The 24,596-nt window shown below is 45.9% G+C and overlaps 1 protein-coding gene and 1 pseudogene across 1 annotated transcript; both read right to left on the minus strand.

Moving 5' to 3' along the window:
- Positions 1 to 1,366: 1,366 nt before the first annotated feature.
- Positions 1,367 to 2,638, minus strand: LOC137352886 (interferon-gamma-inducible GTPase 10-like; annotated as a pseudogene).
- A 9,227-nt stretch (positions 2,639 to 11,865) lies between these two features.
- LOC137352887 (D(2) dopamine receptor A-like) lies at positions 11,866 to 23,108 on the minus strand. The gene is made up of 7 exons (XM_068018735.1): positions 22,845 to 23,108; positions 19,602 to 19,711; positions 17,121 to 17,260; positions 16,330 to 16,529; positions 15,429 to 15,515; positions 12,448 to 12,793; positions 11,866 to 12,062 (listed from the first exon to the last, which is right to left on the minus strand). The coding sequence occupies exons 1-7, from the start codon at positions 23,106 to 23,108 to the stop codon at positions 11,866 to 11,868; spliced, it is 1,344 nt and encodes a 447-aa protein (XP_067874836.1).
- Between the last annotated feature and the right edge of the window lie 1,488 nt (positions 23,109 to 24,596).

A 24,596-nucleotide genomic window follows, 5' to 3' on the forward strand; every position in this document is an offset into this window, starting at 1 on the left:
GTCCCATCAAATATGCACTATTATATAATCAATAAATAGCTGTCGAGAGTTAACATTGACTATGTCCAATTAATACAAGAGACTGATGAAATATCAAGTTGCGTGGATTTAAAGTCATATCTGGCATTTGTTATTGTTCCTTTAATACTGAAAATACTTACTGTGAGTAAAATGGAGGCCTAGATTCATCTGTACTCTGTTCAAGAAACAGCATCATTTTACTCTTACCAGAAACTTGGAGTTCCACTGCATTGGTCTGAAATCATGGCCTCCATTTTACTTTGTCTACACTTGACATTTCCATTTTCAATCCAGCTTCCTGCTGTATCTACCTCGCACCTACCAAATCCCTCTTCCCACACAGTGGTGAGTTTTCAATAACTGTGTCTTGGGAAACAAGCACAGCCAAAGCTGTGCTATCAATATATACTTCTCCCCAAATATTGGGCTTAAGAGTAGTGATGCTCCTTAGATAAGAGCTTAGTTTGGGGCCATTCTTGCACATCTCTGCTCCTGAACCAAGTTGAACCCTTTTACATTTTCCTGGATGTACCTGTAATATTTTCCTAACCCTCTAAAGCTGTTTGCAAGTTCTTCCAACCCAAAGTTGCTCACCACACAGGTTAATGGAGGACGGGGTTAATCCAAAAATTGAAGCCATGCATCAGTCCACAACCACATCACAGCCAGACAGAATACAGATTGTTAAAAATATCATGTATACTATTACCACCTTTACTAAAGGGAGTCAGTAATTCTCAAGTCAATATTGCGGTTTCTTAAACATTGACTCTTCAGTGATGGTAATTTCCATCATCAGATCTGCCTGTAAGAGTATTGCTACTTGTATAGAAATAGTAGGGAAGAATGAAGGAAATGACCCCCAATATTGTACCAAAATTTGAAGACTCATTAATAAGTGTTGAACATACAATACAGCATAACCACATAAGGACTATGTTGCTCTCAGACAATTGAGGGGTATTCAATGTTACATGGATCACAGCTGAGGGCTGCAGTGGCATGGTTAGACAAAGCTACCCAAACTGCAGTGAAATAGCCTTGCACAGAAGGACCAGGCAACCAGTTTTGGTCCCATGCCCTCCATCCAGTTGACAACCAACTCGAATTTAGTATCTAAGCCAATCTCATTTATTAGTCAAGCATCGCAACAGACATTAAATAAAGTGGTCTCAGGCTGAAATAGATATGTTTTATACTTTGAGAGCATTAAATACGTATGCAAGAAGTCACATTGTGGAATCGGAAATTGAACTAAGGTCACCACTAAAGAGGATGCTGCAGTGAAGATTCTTCCCATCCTCATTTGTACCAATGTCATTAAATTGCTGGGCTTTTAGCAATGTTAGTCGCCCCTCAGCACATCTGCCATTTTCCTCTCTACGCGGTAGACATCATCCGTAAACTGCTCCAGCATGGCATCCAGCAGGCGGATGGTAGAGGCCCCGGACAGCTTCCCTCCGGGCAGAGTCTGGAGGAGGGGTATCCACTTCATGTTGCTCGGCGAAATCAGAACATTTTTCTCTGTCCACTTCACCAACTCCTCCATGACAGCCTTTTCCGTCAGCTCTCTCACCATTTTGGTCTGGATCTCATCCGAGAGGACGAATGTTGGCCTGGAGATCAGCTTGGCACATTTGTTCAAGGCGGGATAATCCAGTCCAAGCATAACACGGTAAAACCGAATCTCGTCGGACAGAAACTTGATGTTTGCCCGATAAGGCAACTGGTCCACAGAGACAGGGTCTATTATGCAACTATAGACAGCCGATAACGGAATTATCTCTTTCAGGGAGCTCTTCAACTCCATCTTATTTGCTAAGTAGTGCAGGGATATTAGCAGGGCATGTTTCTGGAGCGCAGGCGAAGAATTCTTCTGCAGAGCCTGAATGCACGGCAGGAAGTCAAACTTCTCGCCCTCATGACAGGACACATAGAAGAAGTGGGAAGCAGCGTATTCAACGTCCAAGTTGGCAAAGCGGTTGACAGCAATGACATGCAGGACCTCTTCAGCAAATTCCTTGTTCTTATAACCATGCACGTCCAAGTCAATCTTGGAGCGGACAAAGTAGAACAGTTTGCCAATCCGTTTGAGTTCGTCAGCAAGGGCCGCAGCCTCGTGCGTGAATTTGGTCGACGACAAGATGAAGAAGCCAACGTACCTATCGACGTCAACTGCCTTCAGGTAGTCACTTGGTGAGAAGTTAGCCCCCTCGATGTTGGGCAGCTCCCAAAACAATGAATTCGGGGTTCCCGGGCGGCCATAAGATGCTGGCTTTGTCACCTGTTGGGTCGTGTTGGTCGGTGCAGCACCATCTTCACCATCTTTAAAACCCATTACTGAATTAATGAATGCAGACTTCCCTACTCTCGAGGTCCCAGCGACTGCCACGTGAACAGTTATGCATTCTATTCTCCTCTTCTCGGCTTTCACTAAAGATACCATTTCCAATAACCCACCATGATTCATGACGTCTGAAAGTCTTCCTAGAATCCCTTCAACCTCCGAATCCATGCTCATAAGCTAAGAGAAAAAAAATAATGTTAAAATCTCCAATGCATCACAAAAAAGGAAATATAAACACTTCCTAATGAGCTCCAAGTGTGCTTCTCCCATTTCAAAGACCCATAAATAATGTACATGTGGAAAAAGACAACATCTTCCACTCAAGCCCAAATGGCCAACTAGTTACTTCACCAGGTGACTGCAATGATTAAGGCCTTGATCAAACAGTTCAGGTCATTCGGTGGGTCAAATTACAAGCCAGCATCATCCAAAAATTAGACTTTCATCCAGTGTTGAGAACTTCCTTCCAGTGAACAGGAAGGACCCTGTTAAAAAGGAACAGGAGGAGGCCATTCAGTCCCTCCAGCCTGTTCCACCATTCATGGCTGATCTGTGATCTAACTCCATATTCCTGCCTTTGCCCCATATCCCTTAATACCTTTATCTAACAAAAAATACCAATCTCAGATTTAAAATTAGCAATTGATCCAGACATCAATTGCCGTTTGTGGAAGAGAATTCCAAACTTTTCCCACCCTTTGTGTGTTAAAGTGTTTCCTAATTTCACTCCTGAAAAGGTCTGCCTCTAAGTTTTAGACTCTGCCCCCTCGTCCGAGACTCCCCAACCAGTGGAAATAGCTTCTCTATCTACCCCATCTGTTCCCCTTCATGTCTCGTAAATTATGATCAAATCACCCTGAATAGTCTAAATTCCAGGGAATACAACCCTATTTTGAGTAATTCATCCTTGTAATTTAACCCTTGGAGTCCCAGTATCATTCTGGTAAATCTTCACTGCACTCCCTCCATGGCCAATATCTCTTTCCTAACGTGTGAGGTCCTGAACTGCTCCCAGTAACTCCAAGTATGGTCTAACCAGAGCTTTGTAAAGCTGAAGCATGACTTCTCTTCTCTGCCCACCTAGTATTGTAGTCCTCAAAATATAAAGGCAGCATTCCATTTATCTTTGATTTTCTGTACCTGTTCATGACATTTTAATAATCTATGTGCATGCAGCCAAGTCTCTCTGGGCCTCCACAGTTTCTAGCTTTTCACCATTTAGAAAATACCCTGTAGGTCCAAAGTGGATGACCTCACACTTTTCCTTCAGTTTTCTGCTGAAGATAAAAGTGAATGATTCAAAGTGACCTTTCATCCCTTCATTTGTTGATATTCTTGGCCTAGCCAAGCTCCTGATCTCAAAAACAAAAAGGAAACTCAATTCCTTCACAGCTACTGGGAGGTCTGAGTGGATACGCAGCAGGAAGTCAAATAGCGTTCGGTGATAATCATCAACACTACTTGCACTCACTTAGTGAGTGGTTGATGATACAAAGATAGGAAAGTAAATTGTGAAGAGGATATAAGGAGGCTACAAAGGGATATAGATAGGTTAAGTGAGTGGGCAAAGATCTGGCAAATGGAGTATAATGTGGGAAAATGTGAAATTGTCCATTTTGGCAGGAAGGATAAAAAAGCAGCATATTATCTAAATGGTGAGAGATTGCAGAGCTCGGAGATGCAGAGGAATCTGGGCGTCCTAGTGCCTGAATCACAAAAGGTTAGTATGCAGGTACAGCACATAATTAGGAAAGCTAATAGAATGTTATTGTTTATTATGAGGGGAATTGAATACAAAAGTAGGGAGATTATGCTTCAGTTATACAGGGCATTGGTGAGACCACATCTGGAATATTCTGCACAGTATTGGTCTCCTTATTTAAAAGGAAGGATGTAAATGGATTGGAGGCAGTTCAGAGAAGGTTTGCTAGACTAATACCTGGGATGGGCAGGTTGTCTTATGAGGAAAGGTTGGACAGGCTAGGCTTTTATCTGCTGCAGTTTAGAAGAGCAAGAGGCAACTTGATTGAAACATACAAAATCCTAAGGGGTTTTGACAGGGTGGATGTGGAAAGGATGTTCCCCCTTGTGGGAGAATCTGGAACTAGGGGTTACTGTTTAAAACTAAGAGGTTGCCCATTTAAGACAGATGGAGGAGAAATTTTTTCTGAGGTTCAAGAGTCTTTGGAACGCTTCCTCAAAAGGCAATGGAAGCAGAGTCTTTGAATATTTTTAAGGCAGAGGTAGATAGATTCTGGATAAGCAAGGGGGTGAAAGGTTATGGGGGGGTGGGGGTAGGCAGGAATGTGGAGTTGAGGTTACAAATGTATCAGGCATAGTCTTGTTGAATGGCGGAGCAGGCTCAAGGGGCTGAGTGGCCTATTCCTACTCCTAATTCATATATTCGTATGACCTCCCCAATACTTCAAGTCCACAGAGGGTAGGAATTACTTAGAGTCAGGATGACACTGAAGGAGGCCATTTGGTCCATTGAGTCCATGCCAGCTCTCTGGAGAGCAATCTAGTCAGTCCCATCCCCCACACCACCACTGTATCCCCAAAACCCTACAAGTTTATTTCCCTCAAGTGCCCATCCATTTCCTATTGAAATCACTGTTGATCTCCGCTTCCACCAGCTTCACAGGCAGCGAGTTCCAGGTCATCACCACTCTCTGTACAAATAAAAGGTTCTTCCTCACATCATTTCCTAACTACCCCACAACAACTCTCACCCAAAACCTTAAAATCTGGGTCCCCTAGGCCTAATGGGAACAGCTTTTCTCCAGGTGTAACTGGAGAAGCTGGGATTGTTCTCAGAACAGAGAAGGAGAAGAGATGAGTTGATAGATGTTCAAAATCATGATGGAAGACAGAATCCTAACCAAACAACAGATTTTAGTTTAGTTTAGAGATATAGCACTGAAACAGGCCCTTCGGCCCACCGAGTCTGTGCTGACCATCAACCACCCATTTATACTAATCCTACACTGATCCCATATTCCTACCACATCCCCACCTGTCCCTATATTTCCCTACCACCTACCTATACTAGGGGCAATTTATGATGGCCAATTTACCTACCAACCTGCAAGTCTTTTGGCTGTGGGAGGAAACCGGAGCACCCGGAGAAAACCCACGCAGACACAGGGAGAACTTGCAAACTCCACACAGGCAGTACCCAGAATTGAACCTGGGTCGCTGGAGCTGTGAGGCTGCGGTGCTAACCACTGCGCCACTGTGCCGCAGATTGTCAAAAAACCAGGAGGAGGCAGCATGAGGAAATATTTTTTTGCCCAGTTATAATCTGGAATGTGCTGCCTAAAAAAAGGTGGTGGAAGCAGATTCTATAGCAAAGCTCCACAAAAGGGAATTGGATATTTAAAAAAAGTATACAGGGCCAAGGGGAAAGAAAACAAGGGAGTGGGACTAATTGGAGAGCCCTTTCAAAGAGTTAGCACGGGCATGATGGGTTGAATGGCCTCCTCTGCTGCAACAGTGATGAATGTAGAAACTCTAACTGGTTTCAGGAGACGCCAACCATGCTTGTTTAACATTCAGCGAGACATCAATGTAAATAAATGCTGGCTAAATTATACTTGATGAGGCAAGTCCCATAAAAAAAAAAGTCAACCAAGCCAATTTTTGTCCCAATGTTTGAGGTCGATTGAAAGCTACAGGGTCCTCACTGATCAGTTGTTCACGTTAGTGTTATTTTTACATTATCTCTTCATGCCATTGTCACAAACGCCACAGGAGCTACAGGGCATATTGTGTCCCCACTGTCAGGTAATCATTTCTTTAGGAGGTTTCAACAGATTGCCAGGTTCACTGTCGAAAAGGGGATCAGTAGGGTTGGTTTTCTGACAGCATGCAACCAGATGGTTACCCAAACCCATCTTGTGATCTTAAGGGGAGCTGCACATCAATGCTAGACATATTTTTTGGCATTATGTAGAGCTGTGGCAATATTTTCTTTGACTATCATTGTGATCAACAGAGAAACAACCCATTCAGCCCATCTAGTCCATACTAGCATTTGTGCTCCAGTCAATCCTCTTCCCATTCAACTCAGCATAACCCTTTATTCCCATCTCCCTTACCCAGTTTCCCCTGAAATGCATCGATACTATTCACCTCAACCACTCCCTGTGGTAGCGAGCTCCACATTCTCACCACTCTCCGGGGAAAGAGGTTTCTCCGGAATTCCCCATTGGATTTATTAGTGACTGTCTTATATTGATGGCCCCGAGTTCTGGTCTCGCCCACAAGTGGAGAAACTATTACAATCAAACCAATTCATAACTTCAAAAGACCTTTAAAAGCTAACTATTAGGAAACAATATTGGGTGATTTTTTTATTTTTATTAACAAGCCAGAACATCCAATTTGAAATAAAAATCAGATTTTATCACCACAAAATAAAATAACAGATTGAAAATTCACAGCCAGACTCTGGCCCAGTAACTCAAATTAATGAACACCATGGCAAGAAAAGCAATAACATTTCAAATCAATTTAATTGTGCAAAGCTGCTCAACAGCCTGATTAATCCATCAATGCACAGCTTGCCACATTTAACTGGATATATCCAGTATCATTCAACTGGAAAGAAAACATTTATGTGGCAAAAGTGGACTGCAAATAAACTTTATGGGCCCAACATCATTTCCCCCCCCCAAACCATTTCAGTCTAGATTTCAGTTCAGTTTTGTGAGTTAGCCTTCAGGCCACCAGTTCCAGCTCACGTCAACCAGATCATTAAGGATCAGCAGTGCATTCCACAGCTGCAAACTGCAAGGGAAGGGTCAGGGATCCACCCCTAAATGTTGGGACTTAGGATAGAGGTTTCACAACATGCAGGAGCTATCATGCCTCATTGGGAAATGGGCTTCATAGGTGGCTCACCTTGGAAATGCAATCCATCAATCTCCACTCCAAGGCAGAAGGGCCAGGAACCACAAGACACAGTTTAAAAAGGTAATTGGCAGAAGAATGAGAGAGAGAGGAAATATGACATTTGTTTGACACAGAGTTGTTGGGATCTGAAATACACAGCCTTAAAGGGCAGTGGAAATAGATTCAATAGTAACTTTCAAAAGGGGAATTGGATAAATGCTTGAAGGGGAAAAATTTGCAGGACTATGGGGGGGGGAGAAAAGGCAGTGGGGGTGGGTGGCAGGGTAGTGTCAAGTGGCTCTAATTGAATAGCTCTTTCAAAGAGCCAGCACAGGCACAATGGGCCAAATGGCCTCTGAGCTGTATCTATCCATGAAACATTCACAACTAGTCTATAATGGTTTGTAGAAGTCTGTCTAAAGCTCACATTATACACCCTCAGTCTCCCTGATTTAAAGGGACATAAAGGAAGAATATTATAGAATTAATAATCTAAATTGCAAAAACAAAAAAAGTGAGCATCACTTCAAGAGTCTTGGGGGTTTTTCCACTTACAAGAGGATCGTGTTCAAAAATGGACATGAGTTTGATTCATACTTCCCACCACTATTGCCATTCCAAAGAAAGCTGAGTCCTAGTAAAGAGGAGGCTACCAGCTATTAATTGAAAAGCCTCATGCAGTTGAAGATTGCACACATTAGCCACTTACCTAGCTTTAAAAAAAAACTTCAACTGTGCTTACAATCACACAATCCTTCCACTTACTGCTAACTGCTCCCAGTTTTTATATAATGCTAATTGAACTATTCTGACTACTTAATTGAAACACCTGTATCACTCTCGAAAAGGGGCCTTTTTTAACACGTTGGCCTATCAGAATATTCATCACATAACATTTACACTCTAGCATTGAGCCAAAGATTGGTTAATGGGCAGGAAAGAGGCACTAATAATGACCCAACCAACTCGGAAGCCAAGTGTGAAATGCTACATCCACTTAAGTATGATAATAGAGGTTGGCGCAGCCATGGTCACCATCTTCAGCGATGGCAGCGTCACATCAATAGAGGCTCAGTGGGTAGCACGTTCTCCCCAGAGTCAGAAAGTCATGGGTTCCTAGTCCCACTCGAGAGACTTGAACACAACACTAAGGGCTGGCACTTCCACTGCAGAACTGAGGGAGTGCTGCACTGTCAGAGGGTCAGGAGTGAGGGACCGCTGCATTGTTGGAGGGTCAGTACTGAGAGAGCGCTGCACTGTCGGAGGGTCAGTACTGAGGGAGTGCTGCACTGTCGGAGTGTCAGTACTGAGGGAGTGCTGCACTGTCGGAGTGTCAGTACTGAGAAAGTGCTGCACTGTCGGAGGGTCAGTACTGAGGGAGCACTGCACTGTCGGAGGGTCAGTGCTGAGGGAGCGCTACACTGTTGGAGAGTCAGTACTGAGGGAGTGCTGCACTGTCTGAGGGTCAGTACTGAGGGAGTGCTGCACTGTTGGAGTGTCAGTACTGAGGGAGTGCTGCACTGTCTGAGGGTCAGTACTGAGGGAGAACTGCACTGTTAGAGCAGCCTCTGTCAGATGAGACATTAAATCAAGGCTCTGTCTTCTCTATCAGGCAGATGTAAAACATCCCATGGCCACTATTTCGAAGAAGAGCAGGGGTGCCCTGGGGCCAGTCAATGTTCCTCACCCAACCTCACTTATAAAAACAAATGTTCTGGGTCATTATCACATTGCTCCCTGTGGGAGCTTGCTGTGCACGAATTGGCAGCCGGGTTTTGTACATTACAACAGGGTCACAACAGGGTCAATCGTGACTGCACTTGAAAAGTACTTCATGGGCACTATATAAATGCAAGGCTTGTGCTTTTAAATCTGTGCTCCACTTGGAATTAACCAGTCGATTCTCTTTTCTGCCTTGCTTGTTCAAACTTGAAGATGTACTCGATGCAAACCACCACAGTATTATTGTAGGGGCAGACATTATTGAGATAGTTCCACTGTTACTGGCCATCCTGTCGTGTCTTACTTAAGTGGTCATTCTTCTATATGTGATGTAACATACCCGAGTCGTGTATACATATATACATAGGATTGGGAATTGGTATGGTTAAAGATTTTTGCTTTCTTTAACTTATAGATCGCTTGTTGATTTGTAGCGTAGAAAGAATTAATGAGACTGTGTAAGTTGGTCATTCCCAAGATGCTTTTGTGTTTAATGTTTCAGGATACAATTTAGCAGTCGTGTTGAATGTGTGGTTCCTGTCAATAGTTTGTGAGACAAGATCAGCCGAATATCGGAACTAGGAAGAGACCATTCAGCCCCTCAACCCTGCTACCCCATTCTGGAAGATCATGGCTGATCATCCACCTCAACTCCACTTTCCCGCCCCCACCCCTCAATTCCCTCAGCGCCCAAATATCTCTCGATCTCAGCCTTGAATATACTCAACAACTGAGCATCCACAGCTTCCTGGGGCAGAGAATTCCAAAGATTCACAACCCTCTGACTGAAAAAAATTTCTCCTCACATCAGTCCTAAATGGCCGACCCCTTATCCAGAGACTGCGACGCTTCATTCCAGACTCTCCAGACAGTGGGAAACAGCCTCTCAGCATCTAAGCCTGTCATGCCCTCTTAGAATTTGCTATGTTTCAATGAGATCACCTCTCATTCATCTAAACTCCAGAGAACAGTAGGTGAGACGATAAGACAGGATAGTGGACAGATTGGCACATGGCATTTTTTCAGGAACTACCGAGGCAGCTGTGTTTACCACAACCTCTTGGCAGGCTATAATGCATCATCTGGGACAGTGTGCGTGACTAGAGGTCTATAAAGATTTGAGCTTTCCATCACAATTCGTAGAGAGAGAGAGACAAGATCGGAGGTTACATCTCTACCTGGGGCGAATCGGGATAATTGCATAAATTTCTCTGTATATCTACTGCCTCCAGGCATTACGTTTGTTAGACACTGTGTCGCGCACAATATAAGGCTTACATTGCAGCCATATTTGGTGTTAGCTTTGAATGATTGAGTGAATGAAAACGAGAGAATGATAAAGAGAGGGGGCAGGGGGAACATGAAGTGATGTATTTATAGAATTATAGAGGAGCCTATTTGACCCATCATGCTTGTGTTGGCTCTTTGAAAGGGCAGTCGTGCTTAGTCCCACATTCCCGCTTTTTGTCCATAACCCTGTCAGTTCCTCATCCTCAGGTACCTGGCCAACTCCCTTTTAAAATTATTTATGGAATCGGCTGCTACCAAATTTTCAGGCAAAACATTCTAGATCAAGATCCAGAATCCTCTCTCTCAGTGAAAAACTTCTCCTCATCTCCCCCTCCAGATTGTTTGCCATCGATTTAAAATCAATGACCTCTGGTTATAAACTCACTCGGCAGAGGGAATAATGTTTTTCTATCAAAACCTCTTATTAAAGGCTGGCTCAGGTCTGCGAATTAAACCCGACCCGAGCCCGACAGAACCACATCCGACTCCGACGCCGAGCCCGACCCGGCCCAAGTCCTTCCATTTTTTCCCTCACCCGACCCGACCCGACCAGCAGTTAACCTACCTTCCTTTTTTCACTTTGTTCCTTATCTGCACAAGCTTAAAATAACTGCAATAAAACCACCTTTAAAGTCCAAAAAGTATATTAACATTGGAGCCACTTACCTGAGGTGGTGATAGAGTGTGTCCGCCCCGACCCGACTTGAGCCCGAATGCCGGTCCCGGAAGTCCGACTTGACCCGACCCAAACCCAACACGTGTCGTCGGGTCCTGTCGGGTTCAGGTCGGGTAGCCGGCCTTTACCTCTTGTCATCTTAAAGAACTCTATTAGGTCCCCTCTTAAACTTCTCTGTTCCAAAGAGAACAGTCTGAACTTTTCCCAACTCTCCTCGGAACTAATGTCCCTCATCCCTGGGACCATCCTGGTAAACCTCCGTCACACCCTTTCTGAGCCCTTGACATCTTTCCTGAAGTGTGGGGCCTAGAGTTGTCCACAGTGTCCAGCTGAGGCCTAACCAACGATCTATAAAGTTCTAGCATGATCTCTTTGCTTCTATTTATAAACCCAGGAAGCCCATGTGCCTTTATCACCATCTTCTCAACTGGGTTCTGTAGCCTAGTGGTACGGTAGCACAGTGATTATGTTACTGGATTAATTATCCAGAGTCCTGGGCTAATAGTCTAGAGACACAATTTCAAATCCCACCACAACAGCTGGGGGAATTTAAATTCAGTTAGTTAAATAAATCGGGAATAAAAGGCGAGTCTCAGTAACCGTGACTGGATCGTTGTGAAACCCATCTGGTTCACTCATGTATCTAAATTACACAAAACTGAAGGGTGAACACTCGTCCTTTATTGTCACATTCGAAACGTATCAGTGTGTTGTGCTCCGACTTTGGCAGAAAGTGGTAGTTCCAGCTTCCCGTTGTGGCGTCGCAAAGATAGCAGAGTCAAGATATCCATAGTCTGGGATTCTTAAAAGTCCATGGCTCTCATGTGGAGTTCTGCGGCAGTCGCTGGTTTCACGATCGGGCCCATTTGGCCATCAGGTTGCGAGCGAGGACACATGGGTGCCCCGTCCAGAGTCAGCAATGCAAGATCTTCATGAAAGCCTTCCGGAATTCAGTGTTGAAGGTGGTGTAAATGATGGGGTTGACCGCGCTGTTCACGTAACCCAGCCAGGTGCACGCGCTGTAGAGCGCAGGTGGGATGTAGCACCTGCCGCAGTGGACGTTCAGAATATGCGTGATGAAAAACGGCAGCCAGCAGATGATGAAGACACCTGAAAAAAATCAGACCGAAAGAGGAAGTGAGTTGTCAGCGCACACTTGGCTGTTTGTTATCGCCGTGTCTTTCTCGCGACAGGGCTCTCTGCCCTGCTCAAGGTCCCCAACCACAAGGCAACTGGACATTCATTAATTGCTTGTGGTTGTTGAGTTCTTTGCTAAATTTCACATTATAATCTCTGGTGCACAATATTACAATCTGGTATTGTCAGGATAAAATCCAACTCTAGAATATTGTGACACCATTGAACTTAGCCCATTGGTCCAGATCATTGTGCCACAATTTAGCCTATTCTTCTAAATCATTCCAAGACTATGGAACTTAGCCTGTTATTCTAGATCATTGTAAAAACATATTGTTCCAGATCATTTTAGACTCACCCAAGACAATTGCCAACATCTGTGTTGCTTTCTTCTCCTTCTGCTGGGACAATTTACCTTTAGTCACCGCTTTGACCAATGGCACCTGCTTCTCGTCCGATACCCCCCGCACCTCAAAGGCCGTGTTAGTCCTCCTGAAGAACCTCGTTTGGCCATCCCGTCCGGGCTCCACAGACACCTCGACGGGAGAAGGAGCCTTTGACTTACTGGGCTTCAGGCACGAGGCGGAAGAGCTGCCGAGCCGGAGACCCAACGGAGTTCCTGTTGGCCTTAACCTCTCGGGCGGCTCCACGTAGCGCACTCTGGCAGATTCTTCGGAGCAAACGACTGCTTCTTGTACCAGTGTCTAAGATTTACCAAAAGGAAGAGAAAAGGGTTATACTAACACCCAATAGCACAGACTGGAACACGCACAAATCACAGGAGAGGACAAGAAAGGCATGGAATAAGAAAGGAGCTTTTCCTCCACATTTACACTTTTTACCTGATGTGTGGGGTTAATCTGTTTGGAGAATCACACAGCACAGGCCGAGGCCATTCTGAAAGAGTTATCCAATTAGTTCCACTCCCCCCACCCAACCCCCAAACTTCGCTTTCCCCATCGCCCTGCAAATGTTTCCCCTTCAAGTATTTATCCAATTGAAAGTTACTATTGAATCTGCTTCCACCGCCCTTTCAGGCAGCGTGTTCCAGATCACAACAACTCGCTGTGCGAAAAAAATCCTCCTTATCTCCCCCTTTGGTTCTACCAATTATCTTCAATCTGTGTCCCTCTGGTTACCGACCCTCCTGCCACTGGAAACAGTTTCTCCTCATTTACTCCATCAAAACCCCTCACAATTTTGAACCTCTTGATTAAATCTCCCCCTTAACCTTCTCTGTTCGAAGGAGAACAATCCCAGCTTCTCCAATACCTTCATGGAACAGAAAGGAATTGGGGACCTCTATGATGGAAGTGAATGGAAAGGTGTTGGGGTCCATTGTGATGTGTACAGTGGGAATGAATGGGAAGGGGTTTGTTACATTGGGATTGTGTACATTGGGAGTGAATGGGAAGGGGTTTGATCCACTGGGATTGTGCAAAATGGGAGTGAATGGGAAGGGGTTTGATCCATTGAGATTGTGCACAATGGGAATGAATGGGAAGGGGTTTGATCCATTGGGATTGTGTACATTGGGAGTGAATGGGAAGGGGTTTGATCCATTGAGATTGTGTACAATGGGAGTGAATGGGAAGGGGTTTGATCCATTGGGATTGTGTACATTGGGAGTGAATGGGAAGGGGTTTGATCCATTGAGATTGTGCACAATGGGAGTGAATGGGAAGGGGTTTGATCCATTGAGATTGTGCACAATGGGAGTGAATGGGAAGGGGTTTGATCCATTGGGATTGTGTACATTGGGAGTGAATGGGAAGGGGTTTGATCCATTGAGATTGTGTACAATGGGAGTGAATGGGAAGGGGTTTGATCCATTGGGATTGTGCAAAATGGGAGTGAATGGGGAGGGGTTTGCGTCCATTGGGATTGTGTACATTGGGAGTGAATGGGAAGGGGTTTGATCCATTGGGATTGTGTACATTGGGAGTGAATGGGAAGGGGTTTGATCCATTGGGATTGTGCACAATGGGAGTGAATGGGAAGGGGTTTAATACATTGGGATTGTGTACATTTGAGTGAATGGGAAGGGGTTTGATCCATTGGGATTGTGCACAATGGGAGTGAATGGGAAGGGGTTTAATACATTGGGATTGTGTACATTGGGAGTGAATGGGAAAGAGTTTGATACAGTGGGATTGTGTACAATGGAAGTGAATAGGAAGGGGTTTGATCCATTGGGATTGTGTACAATGGGAGTGAGTGGGAAGGGGTTTGATCCATTGGGATTGTGTACATTGGGAGTGAGTGGGAAGGGGTTTGATCCATTGGGATTGTGTACATTGGGAGTGAATGGGAAGGGGTTTGATCCACTGGGATTGTGCAAAATGGGAGTGAATGGGAAGGGGTTTGATCCATTGAGATTGTGCACAATGGGAATGAATGGGAAGGGGTTTGATCCATTGAGATTGTGCACAATGGGAGTGAATGGGAAGGGGTTTGATCCATTGGGATTGTGTACATTGGGAGTGAATGGGAAGGGGTTTGATCCATTGAGATTGTGTACAATGGGAGTGAATGGGAAGGGGTTTGATCCATTGGGATTGTGCAAAATGGGAGTGAATGGGGAGGGGTTTGTGTCCATTGGGATTGTGTACAATGGGAGTGAATGGGAAGGGGGTTGATTCATTGGGTTTGTGTACAATGGGAGTGAATGGGAAGGGGTTTGATCCATTGGGATTGTGCACAATGGGAGTGAATGGGAAGGGGTTTAATACATTGGGATTGTGTACATTTGAGTGAATGGGAAGGGGTTTGATCCATTGGGATTGTGCACAATGGGAGTGAATGGGAAGGGGTTTGATCCATTGGGATTGTGTACATTGGGAGTGAATGGGAAGGGGTTTGATCCATTGAGATTGTGTACAATGGGAGTGAATGGGAAGGGGTTTGATCCATTGGGATTGTGAAAAATGGGAGTGAATGGGAAGGGGTTTGTGTCCATTGGGATTGTGTACATTGGGAGTGAGTGGGAAGGGGTTTGATCCATTGGGATTGTGCACAATGGGAGTGAATGGGAAGGGGTTTAATACATTGGGATTGTGTACATTTGAGTGAGTGGGAAGGGGTTTGATCCATTGGGATTGTGCACAATGGGAGTGAATGGGAAGGGGTTTGATCCATTGGGATTGTGCACAATGGGAGTGAATGGGAAGGGGTTTAATACATTGGGATTGTGTACATTTGAGTGAGTGGGAAGGGGTTTGATCCATTAAGTGCAATTATGTGCGAATTTAGTGAAGAGCGTGACATTGGATGATTGACATTGAACTCGGAGAATGCCTATCTGCTCAGAGGATTTGATGTCTCCAAATGGGTTCGTACCAGTTTTTTTTTGTTGGCACTGGTGCTTCCATTTGATTTGACCACTACAGTGCAAAGTTTGACATCTTCAGGATGCGTGCACCTGTTCTGAAATAGAATCAAACAAAGAAACAAGGAATTATAGACCCTCCAAACAGTGTAGGCACCAACATAGATACAAATACTATCTAAAAATCTCCACAGTTCACAATTCTAATTCAGTGATGTATCCATTAAATAATGCAAAGATCTCTTTAAAATCAGAGACTGAGGGATTGCATCAAGTGTACGTTAATATTGCAAAGCATAATTTCACCCGAAAAAGCTTTTTTAAAACAAGAAAGCAAACACTGTCCCCATCAAACATTCCCAGGACAGGTACAGCACGGGGGTTAGATACAGAGTAAAGCTCCCTCTACACTGTCCCCATCAAACACTCCCAGGACAGGTACAGCACGGGGGTTAGATACAGAGTAAAGCTCCCTCTACACTGTCCCCATTGAAAAAAAAAAATGGGGTTAGATGTAAATCTCCCTTGATGCTTGCCAAACTGCAGCCTTCTATAAATCTCCACCATCTGTATTAGTGTGGGTAATCCATTGTTTCTCAGTTATCACATATCCTCCCTTAATTCAAGTTAAAGCAAATATGTACTTTGGACGCACGTGCAATATAGACTGGTTCAAAGCCACTCTAACCTGCTCTGTCAAAAGTCTTTCATAATTTTGAACACTTCTATTAAATCTCTGCTTAGCCTTCTCTGCTCTAAGGAGAACAATCCCAGCTTCTCCGTGGACCCCTTACAGCCAGTACACAGAGCGAGCTTGGGCAGAGATGAAAAGTCAATGCTTAATCCCCACTCCTCGCCCACAAAGCACCCCCCCTCATTTTAATAGGTGCCCTTGTTCTTCACTCTCCCAACCTTTATGGGCGCCAGGGTTTCCTGCTCCATGGCAACGCTGTTCCTCTTGGTTGCAACACGCTTCCTCCTTCGTCTCAACACAACATAGATCTGGATGTAGACCATCAGCGTCACAATGAAGGGAACGTAGAAGGAGACAATGGAGGAATATAACACGAAAGAAGGGTTCACTATCGCACAGATATCCTCGTCCCTTGTACCTGTAACAGGACATAGCGGGTTTCTGGTCTCCATATTGCAAAAAACGTCAGCGAGTCACTGGAGAAGATGCAACTGAAGATTTACAGGGATGATCCCAGAACTGAGAGGTTATAACCATCAGGAAAGACTGAACAGGCTGAGGCTCTTTTCTCTAGAAGAGAGAAGGCTGAGGGGTGACCTGATTGAGGTCTTTAAACTGTCGATATTTCCACTTGTGGGGGAGAGACCAGAACTAGGGGCCATCAATATCAGACAGTCACTAATAAATCCAGTGGGGAATTCAGGAGAAACCTCTTTCCCCAGAGAGTGGTGAGAATGTGGAACTCGCTCCCACAGGGAGTGGTTGAGGTGAATAGTATCAATGCATTTAAGAGAAAGCTGGAGAAACACAGGAGGGAGAAAGGAATAGAAGGATATGGTGAGTTCCCCCTATTTGCTGTATCAAAAGTCTTTCATGATTTTGAACACCTCTATTAAATCTCCCCTTAGCCTTCTCTGCTCTGAGGAGAACAATCCCAGCTTCTCCAGTCTCTCAATGTAACTGAAATCCCTCATCCCTGGTACCGCTACCTCACCGTTACACAGCTTACCAGGGTTGTTGTTTAACCCAAAGAGCAGTGGGCATGAGATGGCGAAGGACAGCACCCAGACCATGGTTATCATCGTGGCGACTCTGCGTCTCGAACTGTAGCGAGTGTTGTACAGCATTGGCATGGCAACCGCTGTGTATCTGCGAGGGGAGGACAAGCAACAGGTTAGAGCAGGCAGGATCAACCGAGTGGTCTTGGAAAAGCGCTGAAAATCTGTGATGAGTGAAGCCAAGCCAATGCAATGGGGGCCAAATGGCCTACTCCCACCCCACCTTCCTGTAGCATAGCTACCAATGGAAGCTGGAGATGAGGTAGACCATCTATATTGATCCAACTGGAAGAAGGCCCACAGTACTCCATAGAGCAATAGGGAAGAAGGGGGGAACGTTAAACAGTGGGCAAATAGAGAAATAGGAGCAGGCCATTTGGGCCCTCGAGCTTGCACCCCCATTCAATTCAATCATGGCTGATCATCTGCCTCAACTCCACTTTCCCGCCCTATCCCTCGATTTCCTCAGTGTCCAAAGATCTCTCAATCTCAGTCTTGAATATACTCAACGACTGATCATCCACAGCTCTCTGGGGTAGAGAATTCCAAAGATTCTCAACCCTCTGAGTGAAGACATTTCTCCCCATCTCAGTCCCCAATGGCCAACCCCTTATCCTGAGACTGACCCCCCCCTAGTTCTAGACTCTCCAGTCGGGGGTGGGGGGGGGGGGGGGAAACAGTCTCTCAGCATCTACTCTGTCAAACCCTCTGAGAATTTTATACATTTCAATGAGATCACCTCTCATTCTTCTAAACTTCAGACAATATCAGTCCAATCTACTCAGTCTCTCCTCATAGGACAACCCCCCTCATCCCAGGAATCAGTCTGGTGAACCTTTGTTGCACTCTCTCTATGGCAAGTATATCCTTCCTTAGATAAGGAGACCAAAACTGTACACAATACTCCAGGTGTGGTCTCACCAAGACTCTGTATAATTGCAGCAAGATTTCTTCAATCTTGTACTTCAATCCCTTTGTAATGAAGGCTAACATACCATTTGCCTTCCTAATTGCTTGCTGTCCCTGCACGTTAACTTTCTGTGATTCGAGTCCAAGGACACTCAGGTCCCTCTGAATGCAAGCATTTCCCAGTCTCTCACCATTTCCAAGAAGGATTACAAGTGAGGCAGCCTCTCCTGCAGGAGGTCCCCGGTCCGTTCCGACAGATCGGAGGGCGATGGGGGTCCCCATTAACGCACGTCGAGAGAACCAGGCATCTCGCTGCCCATCGGGGCTGACCATCCCCAACCCTGTCCAAATACAAGGGACCCTGGGGAAAGTATCGCCAGGAAGGAAGTGGGGAGAAGGGCCTGTCGGAGTGGGTGAAGGGGTAAGAGCCCAGGAAGGTGGGGGAAGGGAGGAAAAGCCTCTGTGCCCATATTCTTTTGTAGCCCAGAGGCTGTTCCACCAGAAATGGCACAGGGTACTGCGGGATCCCGATTTACATGAATTCAGATGGGCACCTGTGCCATTCATTGCCAACACCAGGGTGGGGTAGGGGGGAAGGAGGGAAGGAAGTGCACCATTGCCATTTTAAGTCAGTTACTACTTGGTTTCCACCAGATGGAGTGAGTCCTCTTATGACCTGATAGCACAGATGGAGGTTATTCTTCCCCTTAAGGATTCTGTACCCGAGAAGCAATCCCAAGCTCATCGCACTGGCCTTGCCCCTTTGCTCTATCACCTAGCTGGTTCGAAGCCACCCAAGCAGTCGGCGTGGCTCACTGGCAGAATCTGTAGGGCGATAGTCCTGTCCCGATGGGACTGCATTTCCATATAACCTGACAGGTCCATGTCCTGGCGGGTTGAACTCGGAGCAAGAGCTAGGCCTCTGGCCACGTGGTAACCTGCTATTTAGAAGAACAATGGGGGGAGTTCTTCTCAGTTTATCCCTCAGGCAACGTCTGGGTCATTACCACATCGCTGTTTGTGGGACATTGGTGTGTTCAAATTGGCTGCTGCATTTCCCACTTTACCAGAACTGAGAGGTTATAACAATCAGGAAAGACTGAACAGTCTGGAGCTATTTTCTCTAGGACAGAGAAGGCTGAGGGGTAACCTGATTGAGATCTTTAATATTATGAAGGTGTTTCGATAGGGTAGAGATAGAGAAGATGTTCCCACTTGTGTGTGGAGAGACCAGAACTAGGGGCCATCAATATAAGACAGTCACTAATAAATCCAATGGGGAATTCCGGAAAAACCTCTTTCCCCAGAGAGTGGTGAGAATGTGGAACTCGCTCCCACAGGGAGTGGTCGAGGTGAATAGTATCGATGCATTCAAGCTGGATAAACACATGAGGGAGAAAGGAATAGGAGGATATGGTGATGGGGTGAGATGGAGAGGGGGGGGTGGGAGGAGGCTCGTGTGGGGCAGAAACACCAGCACGGAGCAGATGGGCCGAATGGCCTGTGTAAACCCCTCCCGTTACCTGTCGATGCTGATGGCACACAGATTAAGGATGCTCGCTGTACACATCATCACATCGAGCGTCATGAAGATGTCACAGTGAATCCAGCCGAAACGCCACTCACCAACTACCTTCAGAGGGAGCAGAATGCAAGAGCCTTCAGTACCAGAACACAAGAGAGAGTGACACTCCTTCAAACAAACCTTTCTAACATCACAGTGCTGTTACAACCATGTATACACTTGTTCACTGATTGCCACTTTTATCACTATTAAATAGAGATTAAAGATCTGCATTTCCACAGCCCCTCACAAAACTTCAGTTTGGACGAAAGGTCACCGACCTGAAACGTTAACTCTGTTTCTCTCTCCGCAGATACTGACAGACCTGCTGCGTATTTCCAGCATCCGCAGTATTTGGCTTCGGCACTTTCAGATGAGTAGTTGCAGTGTGCTCAGTCACTTATCACTAAGGTGGGGCAAAAGACCCCGCAAATCACCTACTGGTCAGACCCTACCCACTTTCACTTGCCACCACGAGAAAACGCATCAGAATTAATAGGAAGAATAGCTAGAGCATTTACGCCCATGGAACCTATAAATATTTTGCTGCTTTTTCACTACTAAATGCAATAAATTTATGTGCATTAATTTTGGTATTGCTGAAAAAGGCGACATGCTGTCAAAGCTTTTCATCTTGCTCTCATCAGGACAGATGCAAGAATGCCCAGTTTCAAATGTGGCAACAATATATATGGCATGAGAAAAAGGGTGCTGATGGGTTGGCAAGTCGAATTAAACAAAAGCATGGGAGACAATAGTTCCCTGGCGCATTCGCTATGGCAACACCTCGACCAATCAGAGTCCGACTTGCCAACCAATCAGCACCCCTTTTCTCATGCAGTATGAATTGTTCCTCCCTTTGAAGTGTGGCATCCTTGCGTCTGTCCTGATGAGTGCAAGACAAGAAGCTTCGACAGCATGTCTCTTTTCAGAAATACACAAGTTCTGTACTACCAAACGACTAATTTGCATTAATTTTATGAACTATCATAAATAAATTATTAATTCATGCCAGAAATTAAAGGATAAACATTTTCATATTCTAAACATCAATACTGCAAGAGAAGACATTTATTTGAAACATTCTAATATGTGATATAAAATCAGCACAGTCATCGTCTTCTGAGAAATGAATTCTTGTCTTTCATGTATATCAAATCAAGCAAAATTATTAGGAACATATCTCCGTGTGCTTACACAATGACATCGTTATTGTGCGGACTTATGACGACACTTGCCACGCACACAGAAGCTGGGCTGGTTGGCTGATGTCACGCGGGCAATAGGGATGCCCTGTTCTCTCAGATCCCTCCGGCCGTGACTAGACGAAGGGGAGACCGCGCTTTGAGAAACGCTGGCTTAAGACCTGGGTCATGACATCTTTATTGAAAGGGATATAAAACCCATTAAAAGAGCAAATCCGGCAGTCCCGAGATTAAGATTGTTCTGAGAGATTAAACAGATGGTGGCGATCTAGATAATATGAGATATAAATTACCTTGGCAAGAACTGCAGAATATTACAATAATTTTCTCTGTTACTAATTTTGCTCTCTGTTTAATTGTGCGAGAATGGTATGATTAGAACACGAGTGGAGACATTATACAAAATTAATTAACTGGCGGTTGATTATAGTGAATGAATATTTTATCATTTGTGCACATCCGGATTCATTGCACTCGTCTATTGAATTTTTAATTTTTTTTTATTTGAAGGGATAATGAAGGCAATCGTTGGTTAGCATTGCCGAGAATTGTCCTTCGCTACAGAATGACTGCCTTCAGGTACATCCCTGAGGGCTGTTATAATACACAGGTGCGTGATGGTTGATTGCTTTTATTCTTTCATGGGATGTGGGACTCGCTGCTAAGGCAGTGCGGAGAGCTGACTGCTGTGCTGCGGGAGTCTTGGCGAAGTTGGCAAAACCTTCAGTGGAATTTGGAGCAAGCTACGTCAGGAACACTGGCGGTTTGGCACGATTTGGTCCCCTCGCCCCATCCAACGTTCCCCAACATTTTCCCGAAGGTTGGGATACAGCTCCGTCAATGATAGCCGCCGGCCGTGGCTGGGTGCTTTATGACTCTGAGTCAGACGGTCGTGGGTTAGGAACAGGAGAAGGCCATTCAGCCCATCGAGCCTGTTCCGCCATTCAATGAGATCCCAGCTGATCTGTATCCGAACTGCATCCGCTCGCCTCGGCTACTCAAACCTTAATACCCTTGGCTCGCTGAAAATCTATCAGTCTCAGATTTGAGACTATGAATTACTTTTTTGTGGGAGAGATTTCCACACTCCGACCACCCGTTGTGTGAAGAAGTGTTCCCTAATTTCTCTCCTGAATAGCCGGCCTCTGATTTTAAATTAATGCCCCCTTGTCATCGGGAAAAGGTTTCTTTCTATCGACCCTATCAATTGCATTCGCAATCCTAAAAACCACAATTAAATCACACCCGAACCTTCGATATTCCAGGGCATACAAGCCAGACAGTGGAATCTCTCATCATAATTTCCACTCCAGAGACTTGAGCATACAACCCAGGCTGACACTCCCAGTACTGCAGGAGTGCTGCACTGTCGGAGGGTCAGTACTGAGGGAGTGCTGCACTGTCGGAGGGTCAGTACTGAGGGAGTGCAGCACTGTCGGAGGGTCAGTACTGAGGGAGTGCTGCACTGTCGGAGGGTCAGTACTGAGGGAGTGCCGCACTGTCGGAGGGTCAGTACTGAGGGAGTGCTGCACTGTCGGAGGGTCAGTACTGAGGGAGTGCTGCACTGTCAGAGGTGCCGTCTTTCAGATGAAACATTAAACCGAGGCCCCCGTCTGCCCTCTCAGGTGGGTGTAAAAGATCCCACAACCACTATTTGGAAGAAGAGCGGTGGGGGGGGGTGGGGGGGGTTTGGGGGGAGTTCTCCCCAGTGTCCTGGGGACAATATTCATCCCTCAACCAAAACAATTGGTTTTGGCCATAATGCTGTGATAGCCTCCTGTGATTTGATCCACATTGATAACTAGAAGATGGGCCTTGCAAACTGCAGATACACCAGCATCCAGTGACTGCCTTCGGGAGAGACAGCAAGAAGAGCGGTGAAAGAGCCTTTTGAGCTGCCGATGTCACCAGCCACGAGGCCTGATGTAATTCTCAGGTGCTCCTGCCTGCTGCTGCGTGATGGACGCCTCAATCAATTACTCGGGCTAATTGTTTACCTCCAGATAGACCACCCAAGGCATTACCAATGTAGCCACCAGAAGGTCTGCAACAGCCAGGCTAACGATGAGATAGTTGGTCGTTGTCTGCAGGGCCTTCTCCCGGGACACAGCCATGCACACCAGTACGTTGCCAAACACCACCACGAAGATGAGAATGGTGAGCAGCATGGCGTAGTAGTTGTAGTGAAGCCTCCACTGCTCACTCGTCCCGTTGCTCCACGGCGTCAGGTCTCTCATCTGCAAGTCATTCAGGGACACCATGCTTGTCGTGACCTTTGGGCGTGACCTCTGACCTTCTCAGCAACCTGCAGAAGAAAGGAGACAAAACGTAACGTCAACTGAGCGGTGAAATGGTCCAACTCCGCTGACGTTCCAGACACTAGGTGTAATGGGGAAGCAATAACAGCAACAGCGACTGATATTTATATCACGCTATTAATGTGACAAAATGTGTAAATCAGACAAAATTTGACCCCGAGCCGCATCAGGAGATATTAGGGACCGGCGACCAAAAGCTCGGTCAAAGTGGTCGGTTTTTAAGGAGCGTCTTAAAGGAGGAGAGAGAGGCGGAGAGGTTTAGGGAGGGAATTCCAGAGCTTAGGGCCCCAGGCAGCTGAAGGCACGGCCGCCAATGGTGTAGCGATGGGAATCGGGGGATGGACCAGAGGCCGGAATTGGAGGGAGTGCAGAGATCTCGGAGGGTTGTAGGGGCTGGAGGAGGTTACAGAGATAGGGAGGGGTGTAGAGGCTGAAGGACGTTACAGAGATAGGGAGGGTTGTAGGGGCTGGAGGAGGTTACAGAGATAGGGAGGGTTGTAGGGGCTGAAGGAGGTTACAGAGATAGGGAGGGTTGTAGGGGCTGGAAGAGGTTACAGAGATAGGGAGGGTTGTAGGGGCTGAAGGAGGTTACAGAGATAGGGAGGGTTGTAGGGGCTGGAAGAGGTTACAGAGATAGGGAGGGTTGTAGGGGCTGGAGGAGGTTACAGAGATAGGGAGGGTTGTAGGGGCTGGAGGAGGTTGCAGTGATAGGGAGGGTTGTAGGGGCTGGAGGAGGTTACAGAGATAGGGAGGGTTGTAGGGGCTGGAAGAGGTTACAGAGATAGGGAGGCTTGTAGGGGCTGAAGGAGGTTACAGAGATAGGGAGGCTTGTAGGGGCTGGAGGAGGTTACAGAGATAGGGAGGCTTGTAGGGGCTGAAGGAGGTTACAGAGATAGGGAGGGTTGTAGGGGCTGGAGGAGGTTACAGAGATAGGGAGGGTTGTAGGGGCTGGAGGAGGTTACAGAGATAGGGAGGGGGCGAGGAGGCCATGGAGGGATTTGAAAACAAGGATGTGAATTTTAAAATGGAGGTGTTACTGGACTGGGAGCCAGTGTCGGTCAGCAAGTAACAGGGGGTGACGGGTGAACGGGACTCGGTGCGAGTTAGGACACGGGGGTGGGGGGGGGGGGGGCAGAGTTTATCGTCCAAAGGCGTCTTCAGTAACAGGATCATTGCCCATTTCACCACAAGAGGTGGCTTCACCTATACTGGGAAGAACATGTTTCTGACAGAGATATTGACAAGTTTCAGCATTGAATTTGCCCTGCTCGGATCAGGCTGTACTTGTTATGATAGAAGTGTGAATATATTTCATATTAATTCAGAACACATCCCGCACATTGATAACAAACTGCATTTAGTTCGAGGTACTAAAGCCAGGAAAATTGTGTTTTTTATTCTTTCATGGGATGTGGGCGTCTCTGCCAAGGC

Source organism: Heterodontus francisci, chromosome 39 (genome assembly GCF_036365525.1).
Source record: "Heterodontus francisci isolate sHetFra1 chromosome 39, sHetFra1.hap1, whole genome shotgun sequence".
Taxonomy (NCBI): domain Eukaryota; kingdom Metazoa; phylum Chordata; class Chondrichthyes; order Heterodontiformes; family Heterodontidae; genus Heterodontus; species Heterodontus francisci.